At 42.3% G+C, this 25,561-nt stretch overlaps 2 protein-coding genes across 10 annotated transcripts in view; one reads left to right on the forward strand and one right to left on the reverse strand.

Annotated features, from left to right (window-relative positions):
* The window catches only part of AATK (apoptosis associated tyrosine kinase), a 191,429-nt gene extending 172,621 nt beyond the window's left edge, over positions 1-18,808 (forward strand). For all 8 annotated transcript variants that reach the window (XM_073554705.1, XM_073554706.1, XM_073554707.1 and 5 more), the window contains 4 exons: positions 2,009-4,781; positions 5,234-5,330; positions 7,210-7,461; positions 10,164-18,808. In XM_073554705.1, the coding sequence (XP_073410806.1) occupies positions 2,009-4,781; positions 5,234-5,330; positions 7,210-7,461; positions 10,164-10,192 (3,151 nt within the window). In that variant the 3' untranslated portion in view covers positions 10,193-18,808. The remainder of the gene's footprint in view (positions 1-2,008; positions 4,782-5,233; positions 5,331-7,209; positions 7,462-10,163) is intronic.
* A 751-nt stretch (positions 18,809-19,559) lies between these two features.
* BAIAP2 (BAR/IMD domain containing adaptor protein 2) overlaps positions 19,560-25,561 on the reverse strand; it is a 189,045-nt gene continuing 183,043 nt past the window's right edge. Inside the window, exons 14-15 of one of the 2 annotated variants that reach the window (XM_073554716.1) lie at positions 24,019-24,062; positions 19,560-21,763 (exon numbers count right to left, since the gene is read on the reverse strand). In XM_073554716.1, the coding sequence (XP_073410817.1) occupies positions 24,035-24,062 (28 nt within the window). In that variant the 3' untranslated portion in view covers positions 19,560-21,763; positions 24,019-24,034. The remainder of the gene's footprint in view (positions 21,764-24,018; positions 24,063-25,561) is intronic. The other variant, XM_073554714.1, reaches the window with a different exon arrangement.

Raw genomic sequence — 25,561 nt, forward strand, 5'->3', positions numbered from 1 at the left:
CCCCCCCACATATCAGGTATCAGCGTACTCAGGACAAATTGCACAATAACTTTTGCAGTCCAATTTCTCCTGTTACCCTTGGTAAAATAAAAAAAATTGAACCTGAAGTATTTTTTTTGTGAAAAAAAGTTAGATGTTCATTTTTTTTTTTAAATATTCAAAAAAATTCCTGTGACGCACCTAAAGGGTTAATAAACTTCTTGAATGTGGTTTTGAGCACCTTAAGGGGTGCAGTTTTTAGAATGGTGTCACTTTTGGGTATTTTCTATCATATAGACCCCTCAAAGTGGCTTCAAATGTGATGTGGTCCGTAAAAATAAAATGGTGTTGTAAAAATGAGAAATCGCTGGTCAACTTTTAACCCTTATAACTTCCTAACAAAAAAAAATTTTGGTTCCAAAATTGTGCTGATGTAAAGTAAACATGTGGGAAATGTTAGTTATCAAGTTTTTTGGGTGCCATATCTCTGTGATTTAAGGGCATAAAAATTCAAAGTTGGAAAATTGCGAAATTTTCAAAATTTTCGCCAAATTTCCGTTTTTCTCACAAATAAACGCAAGTTATTTGAATGAAATTTTACCACTAACATGAAGTACAATATGTCACGAGAAAACAATGTCAGAATCACCGGGATCCATGGAAGCGTTCCAGAGTTATGACCTCATAAAGGTACAGTGGTCAGAATTGTAAAAATTGGCCCGGTCATGAACGTGCAAACTACCCTTGGGGGTGAAGGGGTTAAGCGCATAGTGTATTTTAGTAGAAATCGTGACTTTTTATGCTAAAAAGAAACAAAACAGGTAAAACACAAAGAGCATTTATCATTTTGCTCAAAATTCATGAGTGACGTGCGCCATTTTAAAGCGTTTGATGCACAAATTATCAACGAATATCATAAGACCAAAAAAAAGAAAAGTGACTTAATACAAATGATGGATCGAGTCTTTAATTGCCCTGGGTCACCATCAGGAGAGGGAGAGAGGGAGACACTCTTTGTAATTGTTTTGTTTGTACGAGACAATCCCTTTAAGCATGTTCCGAGTTTAGAGGGGATCCTCTATCATGGATAAAGAGAAACTATTTCTGAAAGACTTGTCCTATGTTACAGACAAGTGAATGGAGTGGTGTGTAATACTCAGTCTCCACTGTGGAGGCACTGCAGGGAAATTGAACATTTATATTAAGATTTCCGCAAAGCTGATCACTGGGGTTCTCAGCACCATGAAAATTTGTGTTCAGCTCCTAGCCTAAGTATTTTTCTAAAAAGTAGGATTTGTTCAGTGGAGAACCCCTTTAACTGTATGGTATATATAGCTTTCCAACACATCAGCCATTCTTGGCTGTTCTGCTGTTGAGCCAAAGCCTGGAACTAATAATGGAGGACTACAATTTCCACAGTGCGCGACAGGGAAGGGAATAGAGGCACCAATTGTATCATCTTGGAAACTAGGAGTCACCAGGGATCTTCTCCAACCAGAAAAACATGTGCACAGGATGAATAAGTCACCAGAGAAACCTACACATCACAGGTTACATGCCATAGAAACGTAGCAAAGGTTAGAAATGCGCCCAAACACTCAATAAAACCTCATCATCACATAATATAGCTCTGCGTTGTACCGCTCCTCTGTTATTCCTCCTGATAATGTATGGAAAATGTTCAAATTGGGGACTTCTTTCACTTCTTCCTACATATTCTGATGTTGGCCAATGATCTAATGCTTATGGGGACCAGTCAACTTTCCCTGATGGCAGATGTTGGGGAAAGAAGGATCCAGCATATTGGATTTCAGCTTGCTCAGTCTTTTGTTTCTATAGGAGATAAACGACTGGTTGCTCGTTAAATAAACATGCATGATCACCAAACTGAGCATGCATGTTTATGGAGAGATTGACTTCTTTAATGTGTACTGTTACATCCATATATTGTAAGTGCACAGCCTATTGACAAGGTGATTGTTTCCATTGTTTTTTTGTTGCACTCACTCACGTCTGTTTTCTCTTTCAGGTATGAAGTGATGCAGTTTTGCTGGCTGCAACCGGAGCAAAGACCCTCAGCCGAGGAGGTGCACCTTCTTCTGTCCTACTTGAGTGTTAAGGGTGCAGACGAGCTGGAGGAAGAATTTGAAAAGCGCTGGAACGCCATGAAACCCAATGGTGGAGCCGATAGCGGGGCCCACCATGAAGCGGAGCTCTCTTCCTACCCGCTACTGGAGCATTTTTCCTCGGATGGATTTCACTCTGATGGAGATGATGTCTTAACAGTCACTCAGACAAGTCAGGGGCTCAACTTTGAGTATAAGTGGGAGCGTGGACGGCGTGACCAATACCCATTGAGTCCTGGTTGCCAACCATACCAGGACATGTATTACACAACAGGCTCTGGAGACAGAATCAGCCTGGGTGTGTCGCCATCTGGATTTGAGAATAAGGACTTTACTGCTGACTCTCGGCCACTTGAGTTGGTACCAGTAGTGAGTGCCCGTAGTCCATCGGTAGCAGGAGACTACTACATCCGTATCGAGGAACATATAGGCAGCGTCCATCAAGAAGACAGCCCACAGCATGAGCAGCATAGCCCAAAAAATCAAGAACAACCCAGTGCAGAGGAGGAGCAGTCTGAGCATAGTCTTTCCATAAGTCTTTCAATGGAGCCCCTGTTGATACACGTAGGTAGCTCTACTGAAGAGACCTGTTGGGAAGATCAGGCCAAAAATGTAAATTCATGCTCTCCCTCTGGAGTTGAGGCTGAAGAACACCCAATAGTAGAGAACGACAGGTGCGAGGGTTTCGTTGACCCCCTTGGATCCTCACCATCTTTAAATCCTATATGCCATGGAGAAGAAGTACCACTGCCAAATGTTTCAGAAAGTGAGGACATTGGGCAGATCTTTAGGTTTGATTCTGTTACAATTGAAGCTGAAGACAGTTTGGACATATCTGAAAGGACTTCACAGCTTCCCACATTTTCCCCACATTGGGCATCAAACATTTCATCGAACAATAATATCTCAAGTGAACCGCAGCCGCACAGCCCTGGTGTCTGGTGTAACCACCGCTCTGAAGACACCCAGGAAAATGAGGCATTGCCACCGTACGGACCTGAAACATGGCAGACTATGGATCCTGGAGATGGAGACAACAACATGTCCATAGCTGAAGGACTGCAAGAAGATTTTTACAAAGCTGAAGAGCATATGACCCAGGAACCTTCAGAAACTCAGGTCCCTCCTGGACAATGCTCCCCCACTCAAGCTAATACCACTGTACCACATCCTGATCACATCCCCCATCCTCTAGAGTCTCCAGATAGTCCAGATGTAGATTCAGGTCAAGAAATGGATCCACTTGGGGTAGGTTTGATAATAAATTGTGAAATTTCAGAGTCTTCAGGTAACCTTCAGAACACAGAAGAGGACAACATATCTATTGCTGTATCTCAAGATGTCTCACTTTCTCCGGATAAAGAGATAAACGGCCAAGAGGAGAAGACTGTCCATAAAGACTTTTATCAGATGCAGAGTGACAGTGAAGATGAAGATACCATGGAGCTAACTTCAGGGGTGTATACAGACCTCTCTAGCGAGAGAGGAGACATGGCTCCATCCTTCAGGTCCCTGCAGAAACAGGTAGGCACGCCGGACTCTTTGGATTCTTTGGACATGCCATCTACAGCCAGCTCGTGTGACGCATTTGGACTTGCAACTTATGCCCCGTGTGCACAGCACAAAGCACTTGACAGTGGCTATGACACGGAAAACTATGAGTCTCCAGAGTTCGTATTAAAAGAACCACAAGATAACAGAGAAAGCGAAGTTTACTACCAGCTCAGTCAGTCCCAGGAACATAGCTTGGAACCTGGAGATATGCCAATGTCCCGCTCAGTAAGCAGCGATTTACAAGGTCTTGACGCCAAGAATCCCTACCGAGATTCTGCATATTTCTCAGACTATGACTCTTTTAATCGTGAAGAAGAGGAGGAGGGCGACCAAGGAGATGAAAGAGAACAGCAAGAAGCCTCCGAGAGCTTGCTGTGTACAAAGCTGGATGTAGAAACTACCATCTCAGATTTAGGAGGAAATGTTGAGGACTTAAATGCTGATCAAGGTCCTTCTGCGACTAAGGTGGAAGGAGCTCTTCCAGAGATTACGGTTTCTTCACTACCTTCTACTTCACCAAAGGAGGTTTCATTGCTGGCGCCTCCTCTTATAGTTAGGGAAGAGTCAGTGGATGAAGGTTTGGGATTAGATTCCTCTACTGAGAAGCAACCCAACATAAGTTCATCTGTCGAGCCGACCCCCTCTCACAGGACCTTCACCCTGTCCCCTGTTCAGTTGTGCCTGACCAAAACTTGTGTGGTCAAATCAGGTGCAGCAGGTAGCATCACACTTACCACAGGTCTGCAGGCAGATGACAAGTCAGGCAATCGAGAAGTACTGGGAGCCTGCCATCTACCCAAATGCCTTTCACCTCCACTGATCCGGAAGGAAGGTAAAGTTGGCGACTTTACAGAGGATGATGATGAAGATGAAGAGAGTGATGACAGCGACGAGTCCGATGAAGAACTCGGATGCTATAACATCCAGGAGCACAGCGAAGAAAGTGAGGAAGAACACACCACTGTGCCCATTGTTATCACAGATAATGGGAGCAGTGGGCATCTCAGAAGCCTCCTCAAGGTTCCCCCTGGTTTCTTGCCACAGGCTGAACCCACCGAACTGGACAGGAAGAAGAAAGCTGTCTCTTTCTTTGACGATGTCACAGTCTATTTATTCGATCAGGTACATAACTTTCATAAGTAACATAAAATGTTCTCATAGATCAGGGGTCTCCAAATTGTAACTCTCCAGTAGTTGCAAACTACAACCCCCCAGCATAACCTCACAATCATTATTTTTTTTTTATATAGATATAAGTGGAAATATTAGGATGTGGTTGCGCATAATTTCCCATATACATCGATGGGACTTAAAATATAAGTGTCAATGCTGGACTTTTATTTTGGCGCCAGCTGAAATTCCCAGTGTCATTGTCTTCGAATATGGTGGAGAGAGGGTAGTTGGCCACATGGGATTTGCAGTTGAGACTTATACAGTGGGTCTTCTGTGATTTGTGGCTCTTCATTCTGATGAGTGCTTATATGTGACAGACTCAGTGTTGATGGTAAAATTTATAGGGAGGCCTCCACAGTGTACACAGGATCCTAAGACCTGTTGTGTTGCTTTGGTTCCAGGAGAGCCCAACACTGGAGCTACCGGATCAGGAAATCCCAGAACTTCCCGCTGTGCTGCAGGAGATGACTTTTAAGGAGCCCACCAACCACCTCCTAGGTAATCAAATAAATAAGGGCAAGGAGCATCCTGGAGTGGCAAGAGAAGGGACATGGGGTTTAGGGTTCATGTTCTCACATTATGCTTCAAGTACAATTTTAATGTAGTGTCTCTGAGGATCAGTCACCCTAAAAGCACCTTTCAAAGCCACATGCTCAATGAGCAAGTCACGTAGATGATGTATTGTAAGTGAATGCCCTCCAATCAATTTATTCCAGGTAACTGGCCCTGCAGTAACTCTTAAAGTGAGACTGATTGGCAGGTTTCCAATCCCATCCCAGGTTAAACACCCTTACATGCTGCTATGACAAATTAAAAGGATTGATCCGATGCATCTAAAAAGAAAAATGATGCAGCTTGGCAATGGGTCATGAATAAAAATCTACTATGATATAGTGTCTACAGCACAAATGCAAAGCAATGCATCTCCATGGTAACAGACTACAAAGAAGTAGCCTGATCCTGTAGTCATTATCCTTTCATCTTTCCCCTACTTCTTGCTAACCTATTAGATTTATGTTAGTAGAAAGTAGATATCAGATAGAAGAGATTATACGGCTGCAGGATTGGACTGCACAGAGGATGCTTGTAGTCGGTTTCCTTGAAAACACATAGGTCGGCATGGGAGCTGCAGAAACAAAGCGAGACTGTGAAAAATGTCTCCGTTTTTCACTTTACATGCATTGGAGCAGTGCAAAAAAACAAATTTGTTGTAAAGATGGACATACCCTTTAATATAAATGTTCCCTTTCTGGTATGTGCGCTCGTGGATTAACCGCTACAGCGCTTGAGATTACAGGCTCTAAGCCTATTTGGTACTGCAGTATGGCCTGACGTGGGCCTGTGACGTACAAAGACAATAAGCTGACACATGGGAGATAATCCAGTAAATCAATGCAGCTTTGAATGAAGAAGATTCCCACACAGAGAAAAAGTGCAGGAGGACGCTACGTGTGAACAGCTACAACGTGTAGGAATCATTAAAGGAGACCAGTCACTTGCAATAAATATGCAATTTTTACCTGGTGTAAATGCCACTGTTCTCCTTTTTTGTTTCTGCGCCTCTCTGTTCCTGAAATATCGCCCCATTTCCTGTGTGTCCATCTAGTGTTTTTAGCCAATTGGGCGTGTTTCTTAGCTCTTCTCTGTGAGCGTCTTCTTGATAACTATCCCCCCCTTAGTTAGAAAGTACTGGACTGACATGCAGGGAAAAGGGGGCCATATCTTAGGAAAGGAGAGGTGCAGGAACAAAAGAAAAACACCGGATTCTGGTGATCAACAGCATTTACACCAGGTTAAAAAAAGAAAATGACAAGTCCACTTTGAACCTTAATTCTTGCATAATGAAAACTTTCTAATATAGCTTCAATTTTTTGTCCTTTTCAAGATCTGTGCTGGCTGAGATATAAGCAGAGGATCTGGTCAAAATAAGGAAACGGAATTCCCCTATTCAATGACAAGAAGCAGAGATATTGAAAAATATGAGCAAATGATACACTGCAGTAATTCATGGGGTTTTCCTCACAAAACATTTATCGCCTGTCAACAGAATAAGTTAGAAATGTATGTTTGGTGAGGATCTGACCTATGAGACCCCCATCTATTAGAAGAATGGGGGTCCTCTGTCTGCAGTGTGAATAGAGTGGTATTACACACATGATCACTCTATTCCTCTTCTATGGGAACACGCACGTGTCACACATAGGCACAACCACCCTTTTCTGATTGTCTGGTTGTGATCCACACTTCCCCTTCCTTCCATTTCTGGGACAGGAAGTAGCTGTCTGACCGTCGCATTGTCAGCCATATTGGCTCTCATGTAGATGCTTTTTCAGTTACCAAGTGTTGAATGGACTAACTCTTATCTATTCCTTGACAGCCGGTGGAGAGTTTGAGTGGGACGAGGCCTTGCCCCTTAAACCTGTGAAATCCTCCTTTATAACCTCACTCACGCCAGTCGTGCTGAATACTGAAGTGGACAGCACCCCTGATCCCATACCTGTGCCCACTCCTGTGCCCATCCAGAAGCCACAGCTGCCTGTTCAGTTTTCCAGATTCAGCGTCTCTCCAACTGCTGTGTCCCGATTCTCCATAACACAAGTGGCCGATAATGCCGTTGGATCACTGGAAGGTGAGGCCAAACTACAATTCTTCTTTGTGCCTAAATGGAGAGATTTCTGGACTTGTCATCAGTCTCACTGCCCTATAAATGGTTCCTGACCTGTCTGTGCAGCTTGTACTAACTATATTATATGTGAGTTTCGGAGGTTATTTCTCATCTCTATGAGGAAGTTGTTGTCGGAGGCTGGGTGCGGTGCAGCTTGTGGTTTTAGGTTCCACAAAAACATTCAGCTTCACGTCAATCATGTATAAATGGGAAAGTGATGATTGGCGTCAATGCGTACAAAAGAGGAATTAATCTGTAGCACATTCATTAGCTCCGCTATCTGAATTTTAATAGTCTTTGTGGCAGAACGTTTGTTATTATTAGACGCTTCCACTTCACAATAATCACACTTTGATGCGATCGCCGCAGATCTGAAATTTCATGGATTGGTGGCAAAGCTGGCATTCTCTATAACACTGCCATATTTGCAGTCACCAGTACCAGCCATATATACCGTACATACTAACATTAGTGTTGGTGTAAGCGGGTTGAAAACCGGACCGAGATGTTCATCCTCTCATTCAGGTCGACACATTTCTAGCCCCTCCAGTATTGCATCGGTTTGCGTGTTAGTCCCCGTCTTCTTGCCCATCTAAGTGTGAGTAGAATGGGTGGCCAAGCCTTAACAGAGCTGGGTTATAGACGGTTACATTTTTTTTCACAAGGAGTTTGACTGAACACAGGAGTTTGAGAGGTAGTTATGGATTATTTCAGGTCCAGATTCGCTCAGGGTCAGTCACGGAGGGAATGAGCAGCAGGTTGACTCTCTGCATCCTACACATTGGCCAGTATGGTGTGCTGCCTCAGGTGTCATTATGGTGAGGTTACCGCCATGGTTTTCCTAGGTAGTAGACTTGTGAGTCACTCATAAGAAGCCCCCATAGCAAGACAAGTGCCTGGAAAAGTATAGAGGTCTACCGCAAGGTGAAAGCGAGCAAAGCAAGAATTAAATGCGAGTGAAGGCGAGAGAGAAGCAGACACCAAAAGAGATGGCGAGGTATGGTTAGGGCTCATACTTACGAGAAACTCGCACGATTCTCGTCTGAGTCTCTCGAATGAAAATCCGGCACTGGGACCGGAGCATGCGGCTGCATAGAAATACATGTAGCTGCACACTCCGGTCCCAGTGCTGGCGGCTGTGCCAGGTTTTCGTGCGAGTCTCTCGCAAGTGAGTATGAGCCCTTAGGAGAGTAGCAAGTATCCGCTACCTGAAGTAGATGACGAGCAAAACGCCAGACTCAGAAGTGACAGTCTACGACTAAGCCCCTGCAGAAGACTAGAGCCTGATCTGTTACTGTGCGATTGACAAAAAAGAAGAAAGCTGTCTGTATATTGGAACAGGAAAAGGAAGGAACCAGACTCTTGGTGCATGCAAAGACTGTAGGAGTGATCGGAGGCCTGGTCATGCGATTGCGATTCTATCACAAGTAAAGTTGTACCAGTATGAAGGACTATCATACCAGTCCTGGTGAATTTTATCACAAGTTGTATCAGTACGAAGGACTATCATACCAATCCTGCTGTGTCACCCGTACATTGTTAGAATTGAGAAGATGACCATAAAGTCCAAAAATAGTATGGTGAAAAAAAATATTTATTAATTACACAGGTAATAATAGGAACAACAAATCAATGTATACAAAAAAAAAACAGATTAAAAACAAGGCCGCACACCCAGATGAGAGAATTGTCCATAAACAATAAGATGTAAGTAGGCCAATTACAAAGTGCCAATCTCAATGTGATACAAAGCTATCAATTAGTGAAAAATACAGAAATAACTAATAGATGAATGCCAACCATAGAGGATAAAGTGCATACAAGAAATTGTAAGGGATAGATGTATGATAAAGTGCTTAGTGCTGAGGTGTAAAAAACAAGAACAAGAGCAACTCCTGTGTAAAAAGAAAAAAAAAAAAAAAAGATCCAGAGGGTATCAATATAAATCCATGGTGTGAATGCAAATGGTTTACAAAATAACATGTGGGCACATTGAAACCGCGACAGTGCTGTGTAAAGAGAGAGACCACATATAGATATGTAACGGTCACAGCGAGATCCATACTACCTCTGTAAGCATTAAAGAATTACTTTTTCACTTTATCATATATCTATCCCTTACAACTCCTTGTATACACTTTATCCTCTATGGTTGGCATTCATCTTTTAGTTATTTATGTATTTTTCACCAATTGATAACTTTGGGCCAATTACAAAGTGTCAATCTCAATGTGATACAATTGCATTTTATTGTTCATGGCCTGTCCTCTCATCTTGTTTTTAATCTATTTTTTTGTATACATTGATTTGTTGTTCCTATTACCTGTGTATTACTGTAGTTAATATTTTTTCACTGTACTATTTTCGGACGTTATGGTCGGCTTTCTTCCCTTGTTTTCTTCTGTTGTATTCTGATTGTCCTTATGTAGTTATACATGATCTCTAGCCTTCCGGTTGCAGGGATATTATCTAAAGTCACGGAATACTTTGATCACTTCTACATATTGGCACCCTGCCACTATGATCATTCCTTTATTTTGATCTTTTGTCTTATGCTTATTGTTAGAATTGGGATGCTTAGGACCCATTAGGATGACAGCCATATGGGTTTTCTCATACTTTTAGGTCCTTTATTAATCTCCATGTTTTCTGCTTCCTCCCCATAGACAAAATAAAGACCGGAGATCAAGTCTAATGTGCGGATTTTAATTGGAGGCGTCCGAAACTCAGGACTGGACAGCCCATCATGCCATGGAGCTGTCTGGAGGAAAGTCTTACTGTCTAATTGGTTCCTGCTGTCGAGGAACCCTTTTATCCCCAGATGCGAATGGTGTACGCAAGGGGGAGGACATAACTGTGGTTTGCACTCGAGGTTCAGACTTGTGCTGGTGTGTCTGTAGGGCCATATGGTCGATATGTGTGCCGATCTTCTGATGAATGTGGGTGTGTGTACCTACTCTGTGTACATAGCATCCCGATACCTGTCCCCCATGACGCCATTCACACGTAAGGCAGCCATTTTGTGGACTTGACCATTGGTATGGCAGTTGACTAAACGTGCAAAATGGCCACGTCACAAAGACCAAGTTGTGAATAGATTTCCACCATTAACTCACTGACCAATGAAATGAAAAATATCATTATATATCATAAAATGGATGCCCCTCTTTCACCCAATAAGACGCTAAAATCACATCGGATTCTGTAATCCCAATGTAAAGGTTGAACTTTACTAAAAGAGCAGTATGGCAGCGGGGAAGAAAATTATATATTTATGACACGGCAATGCAATTTAATGGACATTGCATGACCCAGAGACCGAACGGTTAAGCCACAGCCACAAGGATGTATCCTGGAACAGTTAAGAGACCTGTTGGATCTATAAAATGGCCGCCATGCATCCGGAGGGAGCACCAGACGTGTCTATCCATAGGACCTATAGGTGGATGAAAATATTTATATTTTGTAACAGATTACAAATGAACGATTGACCTGTCCTGCTGTTGGTGGGGTGACCTGGGTGAGTGCTCTGCGCCCACCTCACATCCCCATATGTGTTTGTATATATGCATATCTATATACTGTATATTGTATAAGCGAGAGTATAAGGGCCAGTGTACAAAGGATTTATTTTTTACAATGACCTCCATATGATATGTGTGCACCCATAGAAGAACACACTTGTTTTCTTGACTCTGACATAATGTAACGCAGCACTTTACGCGTCAAACATGAACAGACAATAACCTCAGCTGAGGCGTCAGCCGTTTGCTCCTTTTATCTATAGAGGGGCAGCGGCCATTTTGTGAACTGAAACAACATCGGGGGAAGGTTTAAGAGACTTGACTGAAAATGAAACTGTTTTTGTTGCCCATGGCAACCAATCAGAGCACAGCTTTAATCCATCAAGAGAACTATTAAAAATGAAAGCTGTGCTGTGATTGGTTGTTAAAGGCAGCAGAACCGCTTCACGCATCTCCACCCCAATGTCCTCACTGATTCGGTCCACAAAATGGTGGCCACCTCAGAGTGACTCCATCCCCATTTCTCATGCATCCACTTATTTCTAACCTACCAAAAACTGCATCTCTTTATCGAGAACCTTGTTATCAGGTCAACCTGCCTAATGCCATAGTCGTGGTGTAATACATTATTATGCCAATGGAGGCAAAGTGAACATGTTTGCTCCTGCGGCTGTTGAGATTACAACTCCTAGCAGTATCTGCCAGCCACATGCTGGGGGTTGTCGTTTCACAGCAGTTGAAATAGCCACCGGCCCAGTGGTAGTGGCCTCTTTTCCACAGCAAACAATGGTTGCTATAGGCAACAAGGCTACTTTTTACTTACAGGCCATTTTGAAATATGGAGGACTGCAAAAAAAAAAAAAAAAAAAAAAAAGGATTTGCGTATTTAGAGGGTGTCAAGACTTGAATAAAGTTGAATATACAGCTATCAGAAAGATAAATTACTAAGATTATGTTCATGACCTGCAGCGTCCTCCATCTTGGGCTGCTGCTTGTAAACAAAGCTTGTCTAATATCCATAGAGGACAGGCCACATCCTGTATTTTTCTTCAGTTCCTGCTACTGTGCTGCCCCCCCATTGTTTACAATGCCAAGCAGCTGATTAACAGGGGGCCCATTTCAACTTTGCCCTCCATTGGAAGATTAATGCACACAATGTGGATAGACAGGCAACTACATAACAGGACCTCTCATTTCTGTAATCACAGGGTCCAGGTTCCCACCCAAAGTGAGCAGTGCTGCAGTGTAAATAATGGGGGCATCATGGAAATTTTCATTTTTACCCCCTTTTAATATTGCAATAGGTTTGTGAGCCATCTAAATACTTACAGTATATCCCTTGTGCCATTTTCTGGGAACGCATAATTTCGCCACTTCAACGAAAGCCAAAGTAGTCTGAGAAATCAAGCTTTCACACGCTGCAGTGAAACGCTGCTCGTCAATGGAAAAAAAAAAACCGCAGACTCAAACAGAAGTAGGACAACATCCCCGATTTTCCTAAAGTCCTGAAAGGCCATTTTTAGCTATACACAAACTCATATTATGTGCATGTATATGTACATACTATAATTGAACAAATACACAAACTAAATACTGTGCAAAGGTTTCAGGCAGGTATGAGAATAATGCTACCAAGTAAGAATGCTTTCAAAAATAGAATTGGGAATAGTTTTTATTTTTAACAATTAGCAAAATGCAGTGAAAGAACAAAAGAGAAATCTAAATCAAAATTTGGTGACCTCCCTTTGCCTTCATCAGCTCTTCTACGTATACTTGCACGCAGTTTTTGAAGGAACTTGACAGGGAGTTTGTGCCAAACATCTTGGCTAACTGACCACAGATCTGTTGATGTCACTTGTGCAAATCCATCTCTCTCCATGTGATCCCAGACAGACTGGGTGATGAGATCATGGATCTGTGGAGGACATGTCACTTCTAGTACTCTACACTTGACTATGTTTTGTCTCGTTGTCCTGCTGCAGAATAAATTTGGAGCCAAGCAGACGCCTCCCTGATGGTATTACATGATGGATAAGTATCTGCCTCTATTTCTCAGCATTGAGGACACCATTAATCCTGACCAAACCCCCAACTCCATTTGCAGAAATGCAGCCCCAAACTTGCAGGGATCTGTCACCATGCTTCACTCTTCTTCCAAACCCTTATTATTCCGCTCTTCGACAAACTGCCTTCTCTTAACAGCCCAATATTTTACATTGTGACCCATCAGTCCAGAGCACCTGCTGCCATTTTCTGCACTCAAAATATGCACAAAAACAGTCATTCTGCCTTGTTTCAACAGCAAAAAGGTATAAACGTTTTCTGCAATTAGTTTAAGGCAACCACTTCTGACCAGACTTTTCCTAAACATTAGTTGGGTGTAGCTGGGTCCCATTGGTGGCCTCCAGTTTTGCGTTGATGGCACTGCTGGACATCTTCCAGTTTTGAATGGAAGCATGATGTGCCTTTAACCCCTTCACGACCAATGACGCCACATAGGCGTCATGAAACCTGGTTCAAATCTGACCAGTGACGCCTATGTGGCGTCATGACTTCAAAGCCCCCCTGCGGGTCGGGTGACCGGGGTCACTGAAAGGTCACCCGACCCCAGATACAGGGGGCTTTGTAATTCAGCACAGGGGGCGTGGCTTCGCCCCCACGTGGCTACGATCGCTCTGATTGGCTGTTAAAAGTGAAACAGCCAATCAGAGCGATAGTAATATTTCATCAATGAAAATTGATGAAATATTACAATCCAGCCAAGTCCAACGCTGCTGTAGCATCGGACATGGCTGGAGACACCGATTCCATCCCCCCCCACCGGCGATCGCCCCCCCCGCAACTGAAAGACAGCGGCGATCTGCCGCCGCTGTCATCATCTGCCCCCCTCCCATTCCCTCTGCTCCCCGCCAGCCTCTGATCCCCCCCTCACCCCCCCGGTACCTCCTGAGTCCCCCCGTCCCTCCCGGTGTCCCTCGGGTCCGGATGATGGGCGCCGCCATCTTTGAAAATGGCGGGCGCATGCGCAGTGCGCCCGCCCGAATCTGCCGGCTGCAGATTCCATTCTTTCATTTTGATCACTCTCACAGTGATCAAAATGAAAGAAAAAGTAAATAAACCCCCCGATTATCACCCCCATAGGTAGGCAGAACTAATAAAATAAAGAAAATATTTTTATTTTTCCATTAGGGTTAGGGTTGAAAAGAGGGTTAGGGTTGAAAAGAGGGTTAGGGTTGAAAAGAGGGTTAGGGTTAAAAAGAGGGTTAGGGTTGAAAAGAGGGTTAGGGTTGAAAAGAGGGTTAGGGTTGGAAAGAGGGTTAGGGTTGGAAAGAGGGTTAGGGTTGGAAAGGGTTAGGGTTGGAAAGAGGGTTAGGGTTGGAATTAGGGTTAGGGTTGGAGTTAAAGTTAGGGTTGGAATTAGGGTTAGGCTTGTGGTTAGGGTTATGGTTAGGGTTGGGATTAGGGTTCGGGGTCTGTTGGGGTTATGGTTAGGGTTGGAATTAGGGTTAGGGATGTGTTGGGGTTAGGGCTGTGGTTAGGGGTGTGTTGGGGTTAGGGCTGGAGTTAGAATTGAGGGGTTTCCACTGTTTAGGCACATCAGGGGGTCACCAAACGCGACATGGTGCAACCATTGATTCCAGCCAATTTTGCGTTCAAAAAGTTAAACGGTGCTTCCTCCCTTCCAAGCCCCGACGTGTGCCCAAACAGTGGTTTACCCCAACATATGGGGTATCAGCGTACTCAGGAAAAATTGCACAACAACTTTGGGGGTCTAATTTCTCCTGGTACCCTTGAGAAAATAAAAAATTGGGGGCTAAAAAAATATTTTTTTGGAAAAAAATTTTTTTTTTAATTTTCACGTCTCTGCGTTATAAACTTCTGTGAAGCACTTGGGGGTCCAAAGTGCTCACCAGGCATCTAGATAAGTTACTTGGGAGGTCTAGTTTCCAAAATGGGGTCACTTGTGGGGGGTTTCTATTGTTTAGGCACATCAGGGGCTCTGCAAACGTAATGACGACCGCAGACCATTCCATCAAAGTCTGCATTTCAAAACGCCACTACTTCCATTCCGAGCCCTTACGTGTGCCCAAACAATAGTTCCCCCCCATATATGGGGCACCAGCGTACTCAGGACAAACTGTACAACAACTTTTGGGGTCCAATTTATCCTGCTACCCTTGTGAAAAAAAAAATTGCTGGCTAAAAATCATTTTTTTTGAGGAAAAATTTTTTTTTTTTATTTTCACGTCTCTGCGTTATAAACTTCTGTGAAGCACTTGGGGGTTCAAGGTGCTCACCACACATCTAGATAAGTTCCTTAGGGGGTCTAGTTTCCAAAATGGGGTCACTTGTGGGGGGGTTCCACAGTTTAGGTACATCGGGGGTTCTGCAAATGTAACATGATGCCCGCAGACCATTCCATCAAAGTCAGCATTTCATAATGTCACTACTTCCCTTCCGAGCCGCGACGTGTACCCAAACAGTGGTCATCCCCCACATATGGGGTATCAGCGTACTCAGGACAAACTGGACAACAACTTTTGGGGTCCAATTTATCCTGCTACCCTTGTGAAAAAAAAAATTGCTAGCTAAAAATCATTTTTTTTGAGGAAAAAAAAATATTTTTTATTTTCACGGCCCTGCGTTATAAACTTCTGTGAAGCACTTGGGGGTTCAAGGTGCTCACTACACATCTAGATAAGTTCCTTGGGGGGTCTAGTTTCCAAAATGGGGTCACTTGTGGGGGGGGTTCCACAGTTTAGGTACATCAGGGGTTCTGCAAATGTAACATGACACCCGCAGACCATTCCATCAAAGTCAGCATTTCAAAATGTCACTACTTCCCTTCCGAGCCCCGACGTGTGCCCAAACAGTGGTTCCCCCCAACATGTGGGGTACCAGCGTACTCAGGACAAACTGGACAACAAATTTTGGGGTCTAATTTATCCTGATACCCTTGTGAAAATAAAAAATTGCACACTAAAAAATAATTTTTTGAGGGAAAAAATTTTTTTTTTATTTTCACGGCTCTGCGTCATAAACTTTTGTGAAGCACTTGAGGGTTCAAGGTGCTCACTACACATCTAGATAAGTTCCTTAGGGGGTCTAGTTTCCAAAATGGGGTCATTTGTGGGGGAGCGCCAATGTTTAGGCACACAGGGGCTCTCCAAACACGACATGGTGTCCGCTAACGATTGGAAGTAATTTGCATTTCAAAAAGTCAAATGGCGCTCCTTCCCTCCTGAGCCCTGCCGTGTGCCCAAACAGTGGTTCCCCCCCACATATGGGGTACCAGCGTACTCAGGACAAACTGGACAACAAGATTTGTGGTCCAATTTCTCCTGTTAGCCTTGTGAAAATTAAAAATAGTGTGCTAAAAATCATTTTTGAGGAAAAAAAAATATTTTTTATTTTCACTGCCCTGTGTTATAAACTTTTGTGAAGCACTTGGGGGTTCAAAGTGCTCCCTACACGTCTAGATAAGTTCCTTAGGGGGGTCTAGTTTCCAAAATGGGGTCACTTGTGGGGGAGCTCCAATGTTTAGGTGCACAGGGGCTCTCCAAATGCGACATGGTGTCCGATAACGATTGGAGCTAATTTTCCATTCAAAAAGTCAAATGGTGCTCCTTGCCTTCCGGGCCATGCCGTGCACCCAAACAGTGGTTTATGACCACATATGAGGTATCTGTGCACTCAGGAGAAATTGCTCAACAAATTTTAGGATCCATTTTATCCTGTTGCCCATGTGAAAATGAAAAAACTGAGGCTAAAAGAAAATTTTTTTGAAAAAAAAGTATTTTTTTTTTTTTTTTACAGATCAATTTGTGAAGTACCTGGGGGTTCAAAGTGATCACTATGCATCTAGATAAGTTCCTTGGGGGGTCTAGTTTCCAAAATGGGGTCACTTGTGGAGGAGCTCCAATGTTTATGCACACAGGGGCTCTCCAAACACGACATGGCAACCGCTAAATATTCCAGCATATTTTCCATTCAAAAAGTCAAATGGCGCTCCTTCCCTTCTGAGCCGTGCCGTGCGCCCAAACAGTGGTTTATGACCACATATGAGGTATCGTTGTACTCAGGAGAAATTGCCCAACAAATTTTAGGATCCATTTTATCCTGTTTCCCAAGTGAAAATGAAAAAATTGATGCTAAAAGAAAATTTTTGTTGGAAAAATTAAAATGTCCATTTTTTCTTTCCACATTGCTTTAGTTCCTGTGAAACACCTGAAGGGTTAATAATCTTCTTGAATGTAGTTTTGAGTAGCTTGAGGGGTGCAGTTTTTAGAATGGTGTAACTTTTGGGTATTTTCTGCCATATAGACCCCTCAAAGTGACTTCAAATGTGAGGTGGTCCCTAAAAAAAATGGTTTTGTAAATTTTATTGTAAAAATGAGAAATTGCTGGTCAACTTTTAACCCTTATAACTTCCTAACAAAAAAATATTTTGTTTCCAAAATTGTGCTGATGTAAAGTAGACATATGGGAAATGTTATTTATTAGCTATTTTGTGTCACATAACTCTCTGGTTTAACAGAATAAAAATTCAAAATTTGAAAATTGCAAAATTTTCTAAATTTTCACCAAATTTCTGATTTTTTGACAAATAAACACAAAAATTATCAACCTAAATTTACCACTAACATGAAGCCCAATATGTCACGAAAAAACAATCTCAGAATCGCTAGGATCCGTTGAAGCGTTCCTGAGTTATTACCTCATAAAGGGACACTGGTCAGAATTGCAAAAAATGGCCTGGTCATTAAGGTCAAAATAGGCTGGGTCATGAAGGGGTTAATTTGCTGCACTAATTTTCCTTGACTGACCACTGCATCTACAGTCATCAAGGTTTCTCATTTCTTCATTTCCTCAATGCTGAGAAATAACAGGCAGATCCTTATCCATCATGTCATACCATCAGGGAGGCGTCTGGCTGCATGGGGTTGTCATGCTGCAGAATAAATCTGGAGCCAATGTCACCAAGAACGGTCTTCAGAGTAAAGAATAAGGAGTCCTGGAAGAGATGATATGGCCCCAAAGAATCCTGATCTGGGATCATATGGAGACAGAAGGATTTGGGCAAGTGAACATCCATAGAAGATCTGCGGTTAGTTCTGCAAGATGTTCCTTCAAACAAGGCACACTAGGAACACTTGCACTAAAGGTCACACCAAATATTAATGATTTAGAGATTTCTCTTTTGATCAAATTAATAATTCCAATTTTGAAAAAAATGTAAGCTTGTCTGGACAAATTGCCGTACAGTACAATACTATATACATACGCATGTGTGTGCACCAATAGGCCAGTCTGCCATTCAGGACTCTAGAAAACCTGGGGGGACAACCCATTTAGGAGCTGGAATTGCACTTTTTGCTTGTCAGCCAACATACCCCAACCTTTATACCTGCATTTGGGAAAGCTGGGTTAAGACTCTTATAATATACATATTGGCTACCACTTGGCTTTCCAGAAAATTATTTAAAACAAAGGCTATCCGGTTCTGCTAAAATTGGGCGGTAGTCAATATGGTCGCCATTACAGCTTTCATGAAGGTCGTCAGCTCAAGACTCTAGAACACTGGGTGACAAACTGTCAGAGCTTTTTTCGGACGGCATTAACGTATTGTAACCGTATGTGTTATTGCTGCCAAAGAACTGCACACATGTGGCATTAGGGGAAATTGAGCCATTTTTACCCTTCCTTCCTCTCCCCCATATCATGAATTTGAGGTATAGGATACAAGTGCAATGAAATGTTCAATAAACTAAAGAGAATGTCATTTACATGTTTCTGACGGGTCATCTATTGCTCAATGGTATCTGCCAGCACTGGTGTAATAGGAGTGTCTTTGTGTCTCACACAGACCACCATTTTGTGAGGTAAAAGTTTAGTGTTTAAGAAAATGGTGCAAAGATTGTAATAGCAGCTTGTCTGACTCCGATGCTACGTATATTTATTTAAATCGGTCTTGGGTTGCATTTTTTTTTTAAATGACTCCAGTCCATTTAAATGAATTAGGTCACTGTTTATTTCTTTGAGGCGGCCATATTATTTGGGGCTCAGTGTTGTCAACACGTTTTACCTCAGAAAGGCTTGAAAGGTCAATATGGATTTCTGGGAATGCTGAATGAAAACCAATTTGGCCTCCATTAAAACTGGTCAGCTATCTTTCCCCATTGGCGTATTCACACAGCTCCTGTATTACCACACATGAAGTACTTGGAAACAGTAGTGTAGAAAAAGGGCCCTTAAGAGAAGAGTATACAGGCAGGGTAGGAGGTACTCCGACATGGCTTCTCCCTGCAAACCAACATCACTCCTTAAAAATGTATGTGGAAGGAAAATGTTCTACATCACAATCTTATTCTTAATAATGGCCGCTACCACACAGTGCACACAAAAAAAATGTACCATAGCTCGGCACATTTACTGTTCAGGAATTTATACCAAAGCTGTCCCTTCAGGAGCAGCCATATTGCTGGTCACCAAAAGGGAAGGGGGAAAACAAACTAAAAAAAACAAAACAAATCCATATTTGTGATTAAAAGTTTTTATTAGACTTCTCACATGATTTTTTTGTGCTGTACAAGAAAATAAAATCAATTATACAGTCAAAATTTACAACAGACAAAATACACGGCGACGCCGCTGAGACGACACTAGCAGCCGCTACTAGTTGTGAGAAGAGTCTGCGCCAGCGGCTCCAGTCCAGCATCTGTATATGTAGGAGGATATTATATGGTGGTACTATATATACAATTTCTATTCAGTATGTACAGAATATAATCATCTAGGTCAGCACCAGGTCACCAACCACAGTGAAGGAAGCCATTTTGTAACAAAATGTTTGCTAGAACCTAGTGACATCATAAAGGCATTCAATACGCAGCCTCCATTGTGTGCAGGTCATGGGACAAGGAGTTGTGCATTAAGTCTAAACGCCGCTATATAGATTGATTTCTTCATATATCTTTATAGTGGTAAGAGCTTCGTTTTCCTGATACAGAGCGCCAAATTCCCTGTACAGATAAGCTGAACTACCTACAGCCACCACTGGCGGGAGTGTATTGCATACGTGCAACTGTATGTAGAGAGCGCCCCCTAGTGGCGTCATGTTCGATTTATAACATGTTCATGCAGAAGATTTGGCTCTGTGTGTTTGTCAGCTCCAACATTTGCCTAACATACTAAAAAGTAAAAACAGAATACATTTAGATGTGAGCAAAAGTGTACGGGCTGGGTATTGACGTGCGATACTCGTCCAAGTTTCTCGCATGTGAATATGAGCCCTACAACTTCAACACAGAGCTGCACCTTTAACTAAATATTACCACTTTCTTCCAGAAGCAGCGCCACAAGTGATACAGTTGGTGTCTGGCATTGCAGCTCAGTTACATTCAAGTTAAATAGGGTTGGGCAGCAATACCAGTTTTGTTAAAAAGCAGGCATTTTTCCTCTTCTGGACTACCCTTTAAGGCAGATCTCAAGAGTTCCCTTTTACGTTAAAGAGGACTTGTCTTTTACCATAAATATATATGTTTTTACCCGGTCTAAATGCCACTGTTCCACTGAATCTGGTGTTTTTGTTTTGTTTTTTTCTGCGCCTCTCCATTGCTGAGATATGGCCCCCTCCTCATCGTGTTGTGCAAATATAGTCTTATTATCCAAGTGGGAGTGGTCCTCATTTCTTCTCTGTGGGCGTCTTCTTGAGGATCACACCCATTTGGATAAGATGTCTATATTTCTATGCAGGAAAGAAAGGACCATATTTCAGGAAGAAAAAGAAAAAACAACCCCAAATTCAAGAGAGCAGCAGCATTTACACAGGGTAAATAAAATAAAAAAATTATATCAAATGATAAGTCTTTTAACAGTAGTACAAGAGGTTTCCATTGTGATAATATGGCTGAAGGTGACTACACAGAAAATTGCATTGCCCCGCAAATAAATATAGGATTATATATTCTCATTTCTAGAGCTATATAGTTATAAAATAAAAAAAAAAATGGAAGAATATAAGCAAATCACCCCTTTAAAGCTTTGGGGGCCAGCCCCTTCAAACATTAGGGAGACTTAACACTGAGCTGAAGCGTTCTCTAAGCAAAGATGTCCCGCAGAGTTGTCACCACAGGGTATGAAGAGCTACGTATATGTGCCCTTGTAACATTGTATACTCTTAATGGTTCTTTACATAAGGTTTTAAGTGGAAATTGACTAGAGGCAGCCATGTTGGGGCCTCATTGACTGAACTAGGAACATCACAAAATATTGATGTCATCAAGTCCCATAGAACAGATTACACAGAGGAGGCAGCGCTTCCAGTCAATGTGTCCATTTACAAGCATTACTGAAGACACTTGATGATTTATGGCGAGATGATCAGTAAAAAGATATATTAATAAATAGTGATCACTGTCATAAGTAGTTGGGGGTGATGAGATATCATGGTGTGACCATAAAACATCAGGCTTCATGTGTCTCTCACCATTGCTAGAGGCACCTTCTACATACTAGTCGTATTGATCCAGGATCTAGTAAAGCAGAGGCAGAGACATATCTACCCAACTAACAGTTTTGAAGGCTCTAGTGCTCATCAATCTTTGTTCCACCATCACCACTGGAGAGGAGACCCGATGCATCACAGATAGACAAGTCCACCAGGCGTAGGTCAATTCACAAGAGGTGCAGAACGATCGTTCGTTATGGTGGGTTTCAATCGAACTTCAAGAAACGGATTTCTGTTAGGAGAAAAGAAGTTGCATGAGGACAAGAACATGTTCTACAATCTGTTGGCACTACTGGTAAGGTACGGTGAATCTAAAGTTTTAGTTTTAAATTACGGTAGATGGGAATACCTTTCTAGTCTACTTTAGCCACTCAAAAATGGCTGCCTCCATCTTAAAAGGGCTTAGACTATAAAGCCAATGTCACCACAAAGAGGGCTGAAGGAGGACCACCATGAACTTCAGGCAATGGGACATGGACTGCAAAGTCCTACCAAACCAATTATTTCACCATTTTTGCTATAGATCTACTACATAACAGGGTATGGACACACAGAGGATTAATGACAGGTAGGTATGAGGAGAAAGAGAAGACACCACATTCCTTAACACATGATGCATGGTTAGAGAGACACCAGAATGAGTACCACACAGTAGAAACAACCAAATATCACCGACACAAAACAAACCACCAACATAAACCACCATCAACAAGTAACAAAGTAACAATAAAGCTTACTATAGACTAGATGTTTGGATTGCCCACAGATGAAAAAGCCTTTACAGAGCTGAGAGATAAGGAGGCATGATGCTTTACAAGAGCCACCACCACATTGTTGAGGTCAACAATAAAGGTCACAGTAGTGGACCAAACACCCATTGGGAATTTTTGTAGATATTTTGTTCCTTTATTTAGTTAGAACATTAAATGTATAAAAGTTTTACTAATGAACAAAACACCCAAAAAACAACAATATAGAGGTCATTGAGTTCTCCTCAGGTTCCTGATAAGAGTGGGCGACGATATAGCCACCAGTACAGCTCCTGCCAGGGTAAGCCAGCCTACCTGAAGCTCCTCCATTAATGGATTGGTTTTGTTTGTTTTTTGTAATACTCAAGAACTTGTGTATTTATTGAATACTTTGGGGATTTTTGAGAGGACACAAACCCTTAGAAATCAGATCCATAGGTTTGAGTTAACAGTTCAAGCACATATACACCAAGTTATAAAGAACATGGAGCATGTTAGTACAACTTTAGAAATGCGTTATGCCACAAGATGAAGTTCTCCAAAAAAAACACTGACTACTAATTGACAAACCCGTTATATCTAGGCCCAAGACATACAGAAGATGAGGACATTGACAGACTAATGGTCACCCAACACAAAGACAAGTCCCCAAGTAGAAAGATCCTCTTGGATTACCCCACAGTGGCCTATACAACCGGAGAACTGGTAATGATCAGCACCTTGTCTGTACATCAACTGGAGAGCGAGAGGTTGGATAGTGATGCCCAGATAGCGCCAAGGGAAGATGGGATAACCAAGAGTAGAATGTTAGATTGGTGGAGGAGGAAATGCTCTAGTTTGACTGCTGGGAGCAACCAACAAAAAATAGGTAAAATGTACAAAAAAATGTAAATAAAACATATCCAGTCTGAAAAAATGCCTAATCACATATATATATATATATATATATATATATATATATATATATATATATATTTTCTCTTGTTCAAAGGGGACAGTATTACAGTTGATTTGTTTCTACCATGTTGGTAGGGACCAAGGACTAAATGGATTGTAAAGAGGGATTTTTTTTATTTTTCAGTAAGTACAGATATATGTTCAAAACATTAATCAGCATAGGGAGGTGGAAGTAGAGGCGTTTCTTAAAAATTAGGCTGAGGCATGATTGAAAGGGGAAAACTATAAAAACAAATAAAATAAAAACATGTCAACTCCAAGTCAGACAAATCCTGCAATACTAAATACATAGGATTCTCACATTATCATTTAAGATCTACTTTTTCAGGAGTGGTCAACCTGCTGTTTGGGAGACCTCATACTACTTTGGATGAAAGCTTTCTATGCTCTTCCCAGTGAAAAAACACATGTATGGATGGAAGAGCCAATTCAGCCAAGCAAAGAGCTGACTGTCCAGAATGGATGGGGTCATCTGTTGTCTGGTAGCTTCTCATTCCTCCACTGCTTCTTAGAATTAAGAAGGTTGTTACAGATTAGAAAAGCATTGCTGCCATCTTTCAAAAACAGCACCACCCCTGTCTAAAGGTTGTATGTGGTAGTGCGGGTCAGCCAAATAAAGGACATTTCTGTAAAATTAGACTTTCAAAAGGTACCATCGTACAGATATTTTTCCGATGTTTAGTCAGATAGGCGAGGATTTGACATGTCCCAGCAGTCACAGTAGAGCCAAGAAACCAGATGATCATGAAGGGGAGGTGGGGTAAATATAAAATAAACTTACTAACTGTAGAGACCTCTCAAAACCGTGCAACTTCTGCTTCCAAGCTGCAACACAGAACAAAAAACGTGGTCTGTAAGTGACAGACGGCGCTGATGGGCTACGGTGATAGGAATAGGTCTCCCCATGGGGCAGTGTCAGCTCCGGTGAGCGTCTCGGCCGGATGTGTTAACGCATTGTTCTCTATGGCAAGCACTGTTTATTGTTTGGGGCAGGAGGAATAAGCCCGAGGCTGGAGCGAGAACACAATGTACATATGTGGAGAGACAGGCTCCGTTTATAGAAAGACACAGCAGCTCGCCATTGTTGTCACGGACATTCAGCTTCAGTGTTACATGCATATTTACTAGTGGATCAGGGCTGGCAGAGTTAACAGTTCTGTATCTATAAGAACATGTGTTTAATCATTAAACATTGTACAAAGAAGGAGAGAAAAAAACAAAACAAGCTTTTTTCCTCCAGCAACAGTGCCACTTTTGTCTTCTGGTTGTGCCTGGTATTGCAACTGATCCCCATAAAGCTCAATAATGCCAACATATTCCATTTCTGTTACTAGAAATAGGGGTATTAACTATTATAAATGTATACTATGAACAAAAATTAAGATATTTAAGTATTGGAGTTCCTTTTTTTTTTTTTTTTTTTTTAAATCGAGGCCCAAATATTGTATTCTATCTGCCTGGAGCCACCACTAGGGGGCATTCTCTGCATGCTGATTTATTAGAAGGATCAATGTTTTAACTGCATGAAATATGCTCCCCCTAGAGCTGACTATAGGAATTTTATTATGAAACTCATAACTATTTGGTGGCTTTGGAGCAGTTTCAGAAAAACGTGGAAGCTCACTGTATATACATTTATCATGGAGTTCAAAGTATAACCCTTATGCAGTTAGCTCCCCCTGGTGGAGAACTATAGAAAGCCACACAGTTTCCAGGATTTGGAAAGTACTACATTTTTTAGTCCTAGATATCTCCTTTAGGCGATTTTTAAACGTTTTTGCCGTGATTTTCAGCACGAAAACGTTTAAATATTTTGTACATGACGCACCCCATGCATTCCTATGGCATTCCGCACATGCTGTGCTAATGCTGCGCTTTTTTCCGTGGCGGAATAGCATCGCGGAAAAAAATCGCAGCATGATCATTCTTTTGTGCGGAATCGCAAAGAATTGCCGCGATTCCGCACCCATAGGAATGCATGAGAATCGCTTACTTCCCGCATGTGGCTATGCCCACCATGCGTGAAGTTAAGTGTCTCATGTACGGTTGGTACCCACGGTGTGGAGGAGAGGAGACTGTCCTCCAGGCCCTGGGTACCATACCCCTGTAAAAAAAAAAAAAAGAATGAAAAATAAAAAAAAATCGGGGTATATTTACCTTCCGACGTCCCGCGCTGCATTCCCGGGCATCAGCGTCCCCAGTAATGCCTTGCGGCAAGGTCCTGTGATGACGTGGTCTCGCGAGATCGCTATAGTAACGCGAGACCAACGTCATCACAGGTCTCGCAAGGCATTACTGGGAATACTGAGGCCCGGGATGGCAGC

Source organism: Dendrobates tinctorius, unplaced genomic scaffold (assembly GCF_039654945.1).
Source record: "Dendrobates tinctorius isolate UK_male_01 unplaced genomic scaffold, ASM3965494v1 ptg000212l, whole genome shotgun sequence".
NCBI lineage: Eukaryota > Metazoa > Chordata > Amphibia > Anura > Dendrobatidae > Dendrobates > Dendrobates tinctorius.